The sequence below is a fragment of the Staurois parvus genome, unplaced genomic scaffold (assembly GCF_062004578.1).
Source record: "Staurois parvus isolate SC_StPar_1 unplaced genomic scaffold, SC_StPar_1.0 ptg001133l, whole genome shotgun sequence".
NCBI classification, from domain to species: Eukaryota; Metazoa; Chordata; class Amphibia; order Anura; family Ranidae; genus Staurois; species Staurois parvus.
In genome coordinates this window covers 1172371-1182500 of record NW_028318929.1, presented here as the reverse complement: position 1 = coordinate 1182500, position 10130 = coordinate 1172371, and the positions used below count along the sequence as shown (strand labels likewise).

At 41.0% G+C, this 10130-nt stretch overlaps 1 protein-coding gene across 1 annotated transcript in view; it reads left to right on the top strand.

Annotated features, from left to right (window-relative positions):
• Positions 1-9916, top strand: part of SHKBP1 (SH3KBP1 binding protein 1) — a 37593-nt gene extending 27677 nt beyond the window's left edge. The window contains exons 17-18 of the mRNA XM_089659122.1: positions 7217-7352; positions 7816-9916. Coding sequence (XP_089515248.1) covers positions 7217-7352; positions 7816-8374 — 695 coding nt within the window. The 3' untranslated portion in view covers positions 8375-9916. The remainder of the gene's footprint in view (positions 1-7216; positions 7353-7815) is intronic.
• Positions 9917-10130: the final 214 nt, after the last annotated feature.

Here is a 10130-nt window from a genome sequence, read left to right as displayed (position 1 = left end):
AGCGAAAACAAAAATCATCTCCAAGGTAAGTAAATTGTATACAACCTTATTATATCTTCATATTTTCTTTCTATTTTGTTTTTATATAATATTAGTTATGTAAAAAGCTTTTTTCCTTATGAAATAACAAGAAAAATGAAAAATATGAGGTGCCATTTTGAGGGTTGGAACGGATTACGGCCGTTTCCATTATTTCTTATGGGGAAAATTGATTTAACGAGCGAGCATATTAACTTACGAGCTCGGCCACGGAACGAATTAAACTCGTAAGTTGAGGTTCCACTGTGATGTGTGTGTGTGTGTACATATATGTGTGTGTATGTATGTATGTGTGTATGTGTGTATGTATGTGTGTGTGTATTGGCTACATCTTTTTCTGTAAATACGTTTGTTGCACCATTTTGACCTTTTTTAGTAATAAATCTTATTTTCTGAAAAGTGTTGAACTGTTTCTAAAGCTCTTTAATGCAAACTAAGAATCCCTATCTCTGAAGAGCGCTACTGTGTGTTTTTAAACCTCTATATACCTCTGCCTGTGGTGATACTGGTATACAGACGATAATTCAAACATCATAGTGTTATTGCTAATATTGGCGAGTTTCCTCCTTTTCTCTACAAAAAGGCAGTGGTGGCAGTGTGAAGGGTTAATTGCGTAATTAACCTGACCCAGTAACAATCGCTCTCAGGCTGCAGGTACATAGATTGTGGTCCATTAGCTGGAAAATCTTTGTGCAGCTGAGAGTGGCATTGTTATGCACGTGACAGCGCAGTTTTAGATTGGCTAGTCCTTCGGTCACGAGTTGGTGAGAAGGACTGGGGGTCTGATGCTGCGTCCTTCACATATGTCATAAACAAAATATCCAAAAAACTCCAAATTTCATCATAAATTTAGGCCAAAATGTATTCTGCTACATGCTTTTGGTTAAAAAAATCCCAATAAATGTATATTGATTGCTTTGTGTGAAAGTTATAGCGTCTACAAACTATGGCATAGATAATTGAATTTACACAGCTTTTACTTTCTGACTGCCCATCGCATTTCTTGAGGTACTAAAATACCAGGATAGTACAAACACCCCCAAATGACCCCTTTTCAGAAAGTAGACACCCTAAGCTATCCACTGAGGGGCATGTTGAGTCCATGGAAGATTTATTTCTTTTCCACAAGTTTTTGGAAAATTAAAAACTTTTTTTTACACAAAGTTGTCATTTTTAATTTATATATTTCTCACACAAGCATGGGTATATGTGGAATTACACCCCAAAATACATTCTGCTACTTCTACCGAGTATGGGGATACCACATGTGTGAGGCATTTTGGGAGCCTAGCCACATACAGGAGCCTGAAATCAAACCACCTTGAAAGCCTGAAGGTGCGTAACTTCCTCATTTCACTTCCTCACTACCTATCATAGTTTCAGAGGCCCTGAAATGTTCGGATAGCACCAAACCCCCTCAAATTACCACTTTCTGGAAAGTAGACATTCAAGGAATTTAAAGAGAGGCATGGTGAGTATTTTGCAGATCTCACTTTTTGAAATATAAAAAAAGAAAAGAAAAATAAGTTTTTTTGCTTTCTTTCTTCATTTTCCAAAAACTTGTGGCAACAAATGAAATCTTCAAAATACGCACCATGCTTATCAAATTCCTTGGGGTGCCTACTTTCTAAAAAGGGGTCATTTGAGGTGGGGTTTGGTGCTATCCTGGCATTTTATGGCCTCCGAAAACTGATAGGTAGTCAGGAAGTGTAATGAGAAAATAAAGCCCTTTAAAAGCCTGAAGGTATATTATTGGATTTTGGGGTCCTGTACTTGGCTAGACTACCAAAAAAAAGTCTCATGTGGTACCCCCATACTCGGGAGAAGTAGCAGAATGTATTTTGGGGAGGAATTCCACATATAGCTATGGCATGTGTGAGCAAAAAATCATTTTAAGTGACCATTTTGTGTAAAAAAAAAAAAAAAAAAAAACATTCTTCCAAAAATGGGTCGTTTTGGGGAGGTGGATGCATTTTATGCCCAGCATTAGAAGTTTAAGCCATACATCATTCACTATTCTAACCACCTGAAGACCAAACCTTTTCTGATACTTTTTTTGAACCCATTAAAAAAATTGTTTGCTAAGAAATTACTTTGAACCCCCAAACATTACAATTTTTTTTAAAACAGACACCCTAGTGAATTTAAATGGTGGGTGCTGCAATTTTTTATATCACATACTACGCAGCGATTTTTCAACCGCAAATGTTTTTTTAAAAACACACTTTTTTTACTTTTAATGCTCAAAAATACAATATTTTGGCCAATTTGGTACAATATAAAAGATATGCCGAGTAAATAGATACCAAACATGATATGCTTTAAAACTGCGCATGCCCCGTGCAATGGCGACAAACTGCGTACATTTTTTAATATCCATAGGCAACTCTTTAAAAGCCTTTACAAGCTACCATTTTAGATTTACAGAAGAAGTCTAGTGTTAGAATCACTGCCCTTGACCTGACGTTTGTGGCGATACCTCACATGCATGAAGCAACTGCTGTTTACATACAGACACACGGGTCAAGGCTCACGCACGCAGGTGGAGGCGAGGGTGCTTTTTATTATTTTTACACTGTCCCTTTTTTCTATTGGATCATTTTTAATGCTATCACAGGGAATGCAAATATCCCCTATAACTTCAATGGGCATTGTCATATATTATTTTTTAAGAAATCTGGGCTCTATCAGGCTCTAGATATCTCATCTGCCCTTACATTATCTAATCTCACCAAGATCGGTGTGATCAGATGCTTTCCAATTTACAAATGGTGCTGTTTAAATCCTGCGAAACTGAAGTGATGAAATGCTCATATCTTCTGTTTGCTTAGACTATAGAGATGATTGGCACCATTCCGGTCTCCAGTCAGCTCTATGGTCATCTGGCAGAAACACCAGCTGCATTCTCAGGTTCCCCCGATGGCACAGGACTGCCCTAGAAGGCTGTGAAAGGCAGCGGGGGAGAGGGGGCATCGTTTCCCGCTGGCAATCCTGCAGCTAATTAGCCACTAGGTTTGCTTTTGCATGAAAACCAATCGCCGGCTGAAAATAACGATACCAGGATGATGCCTGCAGCTGTAGGCATCATCCTTGTATAACTATTCATAGTCGCGTGATGTACCAGTACGTCGCTGGTCCTTGTTGGGTATATATGCTATGTTCTTTTTTTTTTTTTTTTTTTTTTTTTTTTTTGTGCGTGTGTGTGTGTGTATTGCCTGTGGGCTGAAAAAAAGAGAAGAAATCTCTGCTAGAAAAAGTGTGTGGTATGCCCACTATTAGAATATACCGCCCTGCATCCACCCACTTCTAATGGTGGGCACACATTAGGTTGCACGGTGCCACGTGCGCCAATTCCAAGATTGTACATATGTCTAAATAGTGGCACGCTTGAATAAAAATTGTCCACGTATAAGTGGTATCCCATATGGAAAACGGATGACACCAAGTCCCAAACTATCTTGCTACTGCTCCCCATGTAGTCTGGGCATCCAGGGGGCACCACGTGACTATCTTTTTTTCTCGTAAATCCAGAGAGTATAGACATCTGCAAATTTTCGGTTAAGATGATTTACGAGGGGCCGAATTTTGTGGAGCCGATCAAATTCAGGGTCACCTCAAGGACGACAGAGTGTGTTGTCGTTGAAATGCATAAAACACATTATACTCCCATATCTATGCCTGTCCATGGCAGCAAAGAACACGGGCATTTGATGAATCAGGTCTGTGGACCAATACAACTGGAATTAATTTTTTTTAGTAATGCCCATGTTGAGGGTGAGGCCCCAAAAAAATATTTAAATTTGGTTTCCATGTGAATGGTCTGGCAAGGTTTGAATTTGGGTTGGCGGCAATAAATTGTTGTGCATATAAATTGCTTTGATCCACAATCAATGCATACAGATCTTCCGTGAAAAACAGCTCCAAAAAATCAAGGGGAGTAGTTAAATTTGCTGTTTCCACCTGAATTCTGGGTTGGGCAGTGAATGGGGGGGAAGTACGGGTGCTGATTCTGCGAGCAGTGCGGTTTTGTGTGCAATGTATCAAGTGACAGTGATCTACTGACACTGTACTTGCTGGGTGTAGGGGCTAAATGCAGGTGTCAGGGCTGATCCCACCAACGCTGCGTTTTTGAGGACACTATACTAATGTGAACACTGGTATAGTACTGATCTGATCAAAGATATATTGATCCATTCAGACACTATACTAGCAATGGAGGTTTATTGTGTATGAGCGTCTTCCTGGCAATCAAGGGGTTAAATGTGATTACTGGTGTACTGACGGCAATCTGACGCTATCTGGGAAGGGCATGAAAACCACAGGAGCGCTAATCACGTGTATATATACGTGATTTTGTGCACCCTTGTTGCCCTGTAGCAGTATTTCTGCTATAGGGCGGTCAGGAAGCAGTTACAGAAGCAGTTTGCGTTACAGCGCTGCGTTACTTTAACTGACAGTTGTGCGGTCATGCAACGCTGCACCCAAATTAAGTTTATGTCCTGTTTTTCCCACAAATTGAGCTTTCTTTCGGTGGTATTTGATTGCCTGTGTGTTTATTTTTTGCGCAATAAAAAAAAGACTGACAATTTTGACAAACAATATTTTGGACTTTTTGCTATAAAATATGTCCAGTAAAAAAATTTAAAATCACATATAGTCATAAATTTAGGCCAAAATGTATTCTGCTACGTCTTTGCTAAAAAAAAATCCCAATTCGTCTAAATTAATTGGTTTACATGAAAGTTACAGCATTGACAAATGGCGGTGTATATATACTGTAATTTTTTTTTTTTTTTAATATATATATATATATATATATATATATATATATATATATATATATATATATATATATATATATATATATATATACATACTAATAATGACAGCGATCAGTGACTTATAGCGGGACTGCGGCGGGCATTCTGACACTGGGGGGAAGTGACTTGGTGTCACTGACATCTCCAGTGACACCAATACAGTGATCAGTGCAAAAAAAAAAAAGCACTGACGCTGTACTAATGGAACTGGGGAGGAAGGGGTTAACATTTGGGGGCAGTCAAAGGTTAACTGTGTGATGGCAGTGTTTTACTAGGTGCTGTAAAGCACACTGATTGGGATGCCTGTGCTCCGCCATCCTGATAACTGTGCCCAAACTAACAGGGAGGAGGGCTGCATTGTAAACAATGCAGCCCTCATCCCTGTCGGTACTCATCGGGCGCCGGCGGGTAATCACCGATCGGGAGCCGGTGATTGACACTGTGTACTGTGGCCTTAAGCAGTTAAAATGGTTGTAAAGTTATAAGGTTTTTTTACCTTAATGCATCCTGTGCATTGAGGTAAAAAACCACCTGCAGTCTGCTGTCCTCCTAGTTCCGCCTTATATTTACCTGAGACCAATTTTTCGATCCAGTGATGTGCATGAGAGCTGTGGCTCTCTGCCTACTCATTGTCTCAATCACTGCCAGTGAAGAGAAGCAGGAGTTGACCCGAGAAGAGGAGGATTGGGGCTGCTGTGTGGAAAACCATTGCACAGAGCCCGTAAGTATAACATGTTTCTTATTTTAACCACTTCAAGTCCGGACACTTTCACCCTCCTGTCCAGGCCAATTTTCAGCTTTCAGCGCTATCACACTTTGAATGACAATTGTGCTGTCATGCAATACTACCCATATGATTTTTTTGTAGCATTTTTTTTTAGACAGATAAAACTTTATTTTGGTGGTATTTTATTCACCACTGGGATTTTTTTATATAAATATAAATAAAGTCCAAAAATTTTGAAAAAAAAGTTTTTCTTATAAAATTTTGCAAATAAATCTTTATTCATAAATCTTGGCCAAAATGTATTCAGTTCTGTTTTTAGTAAAAAAAAATAACCCAAATTAGTTCATAACCAAAAATTTATAATTTTTCAAAAAAATGTTTTACATTTTTATTTTATTTTTTTTATATTATTATTTATTTATTTTTGTACATACTGTCACCCTAGACTACACTGTACTACTTGTTGGGGGGGGGGGGGGGCGGGCTATGAAGATTTTTTTTTTTTTTTACACTGATTGCTTTTACACCCATAAAGGCTTTAAAAGCAATCATTTCTCCTTCTCTCTGGCTGCATTTTTGCAGCCATTGAGAAATACTGTGTGAGCTGTGATTAGTCACAGCTTGTCACATGCTACAAGGCTGTTGTGAATAGCCTTGTACCATGTGACCTCTGTGATCATTCACAGATTTCATACGTAGTAGGCAATGATGTCAGAAGTGACATCTTGCTTACTACTCTGCATGAGGTCCCGTACAACGATCGGTGTTCACAGCGGGCACCGTATCGCGGTGCTGCGCACTCCCAGGGAGCGTGCACAAGCAGCAGGCGGGGAGGCCATTTATAAACAGCCACCCGCCCCTGCGCTGCTCTCGTCCAACCGTTTATATACATGGGCCGGACGGGAAGTGGTTAATGGAAAAAAAAATCAAGCTTTACAGTCACTTCAACCAAATTTTCTGGGACCTTTCCAAATTCTTGCCTTGTTTCCTTAGCTCTAACGTGTGTGTGTGTGTGTGTGTGTGTGTGTGTGTGTTTTCATAGGTTTAAGATGGTTGTTGGGCTTTTACAAAAAACCTAAAATGTAACTACAGGTCCTTTTTGTTGTACGTTGGGAGCAGGCAGTTTTTCTTTTTTTAATTGCAGAAGAGTCATGTAATGTCTCTTCTGCAAAAAAAAAATACACTTACCTGCCTGTTTGCAGTGTCCCCCACCATGTGAACTGAAGTGCACATGCGCAGCTCAGCTTACAACAGCCAGCCTGATCCCTAGTGTGCTGGCATGATGGCCTCCTGCGCATACACAGGAGTGACATCATCCCACGCTAGTCAATGCAGATGGCAGAAAATCTGCACACAAGAGAAGATGCCAGCCAGGCACAGGACCAGGAAAGTTGTGTAGAAACTCATCCTTTTAGTTCTGCTTTAACAGCCTTTTGCATTTAAGCTGTACCAAGTGCTTTTATGTGGAGTCTAAAGTGTTAATAGAAACTGCTTCACCTGCGGATGCTAACCTATCTCTTCTCTGGGTAGTCCATCCTGTCCCAATTCTCCTTTTGTAAATCTGTACATGACAACATAAATGTAATTCTTTACTAATGTATAATTGTCGCTGTGTTCATCTGTTTTGCAGCAGAACAAGGGGGTCTCACTCAGGAAGAGCTGCTGGAACAGCTGGAGCAGTGTGACCTGGCTCTAACCCGCACCCCCGAAATAAGCCCTGCCACATCATTCAGCCACAGTGCCAACCCTCGCGCATCACTAGCCAGGTATTTTCTTTTATCAAAAGGAAAAGTATACAAAAAAAAGATGGCATGGTTACCCTCTTGACAAGCCTCCTCTTGCCCCCCAAACCTCGAATGTGAAGAGTCGGCTTGGTGTCCAGTTGGAAAATGTAGGGGTAAAAGGAGATGGTCCGTATTAGCCTGTTTGACATTCCATATTTTGTGTATTTTATTTCCCGGATGGGTTTGTTAATGTTTCATCTAATAGTCCTTCTAATGTCCCTCCTGCACATCACACATTCCCATTGGCCCATCACTATTATGGACTGCATCAGTGGCCAATAACAATGTGTTGGGCACAGAAGGAAGAAGACGAGCTTTGACTCTACCCGAAAATGTTGCGTCTTTTCTTTTTTTTTTTTTTTTTTTTTATCTCAGGAAGCCTTATCTCTGCTACCGTTTTACAAAGAACTGCAGCAATAACTTCTCTTATGTGTTTGTATTTTAGCTTGCAGTCTCAGCTGAGTGACAACATGCGAGATCGATTCTCCAGGCTTATGTTAACTTCCTCTCAACGCCCTCCTGCATCTACTCGCCCTACAGAAGGCTGGGCTTCAATGTGCAGCTTGCAGCCACACATATCTGGGAGTTTCAGTTCTTTGCACAAGTCGGACTCTCTCCCTCGCTCCAGCATGAGATCTAGTAAACCACAGAGCTGCCAGTTAAGGGCAGAAGGCCAGGCATTTTCTGCAGTTTCTGATCCACCATCTCCCCGCACCAGTGGCAGTTTTGTGGAGCGCTGCCAAGAGCTTGCTCGTAATACAGAATCCCAGCAGTCAGATGCACGACGTTCCAGCATTGATATGGCAGCCACGAGGATGAAATCTCCTCGATCCTCTGCTCCAGTTAGACGGCCAGTGTCACCTGCCCCTCCTCCACCGCCACCTCTTTGTGTAGCACCATCATCACCTTCTTTACCCTCTGCAGCAGCAGCAGACATCTCCTCCTCTTCACCTTCTCCTCCCAAAGTTCCACAGAAGCCTAGGCTAAACGAGACATCATTTTGACAGTGGCTGTACTGCAGAAGATTGCTCTGAATAATAGGCTGGAGGAAGGTTAGCATAGGTGTAGCCATCTTAACTCTGATCTTACAAAGAGTATTACTACCCAGCATTTCTGAGTAGCATGTTTATTAAAGCTCAACCCCAGCCAAACCTTTTTTTTTAAGCTGACAATAGGGAGGATATCAGTCGATACATCTGTCAGCTGTTACTACTGTCTTTGTCCTTGTGGAGTTTTCTCATCACTTCCTGTCCTGGTGACACCTCAACAAGAAATGACAGGACGTGAGCATCACTGGGACAGGAAGACACAGAAAGCAGTATAAACCTGACTGATTTTCCAACCCCTCTTCGCTCTTTTGAATAAATGTGCTGTTGTTGCTGTTTTTGTAAGATTTTCTGTCCTTGTGACACTGGGACAGGAAGTTAAGGTAAATCTCCGATAAGGACACAAGCAGTAAAAACCTGACTGAGATTCTAACCCTTCCCTATCTGTACAGACCTTAAACAGTTTGACTGCAGTTGGACTTTAAGGCTAGGTGTTATAACAATATTGAGACTTGTCTCTAAGCCCTGGTTCACACTGGATCCATCTTCAGAAGCCGCTTGTCAGTTTGACTTTGATGACATCTGTGCGACTTCATGCATAGATGTCTATGCAAGTCACTCCTGAAATCACAAAAAATAGTGCAGCAACCTTTTTTTCCAAACCGGTGCAGCACTGCAAAGTTGGAGTCGCACCAATTTTGAATGGTTCCATTGCCAACCATGCGATTTGTCATGCAATTTGAAACTGACAAACCGAATGACAAGTCGCACCGGTGTGAGCCAGAGCTTAAACAAGTCTTTACATAATTATCCATTCCTCTATTTATTTTGGATTGTTTTATGATACAAATGTTTACTTATTTGTTTTGCCAAATCAGTTCATAGGTGGGAAGTAAAAGGGACAGTTCTGCCTTACAGCACTGATTCAGGAGCAAACAACAATTTTTGTGCCTTGTTACAACTGTGATCCTGAATGGAAATACTCAGCAGTGCCTTTTACAAGTGCCATCTTTGTTCTGGGCATTTTGCCAACATGACTACCGCTGTGTTTATTGCCATTGCATTGTGTGTTAGTCTTGTTCTAATGGGATATGGACATTTCTTCTGTTCTCTCTTGAGTAAAGTAACAACATCCTTGGTTTTGCATATTTGTGAGCTAATCCACTTTCCAAATAATCTATTGATCTCGTTAAAGTGACATTGTCAGTCGTCAAAGAAAATCTTAATGACTGTTCCCTGCAATAGAAGAGAGATACTTGCCTCTCCAGCAGCCCATATCTGCTTCCTCCACTTTATTCGAGTGTTGCGGCCCCTGTAAAACTGTTTTAGAACGTCACAGCTTTGGGAGTGTCAGATGCCTGTTTACTCTTGTGCCTACAGTACTGCTCTTTGTTGTATTGAAGTAGGAGCTGGAGGATGGAAACACGGCATCCAGTGAGGGACACAGGCATCCGATGTTCAAAAATTAATAAACAATTCAATAAAAATGTACCTACCTGACTGCTCCCAGTCTTCTACTGAAGCTTGGACTGCTGCTTGAAGCGGAAGGACTGATTCCTCTGGTTCCCAGAGAAGGGGGTGCCGACGTAACTGTCCACTCATTTACCAGTTGTAAATGTTAGTATTGGAAGAAATATGTACTCCTGACCTGACTGGAGTGTGTATGTTGTATAGAGCGGCCTCAGACAGCTCTCCTTTGTCATCCATGCCCACT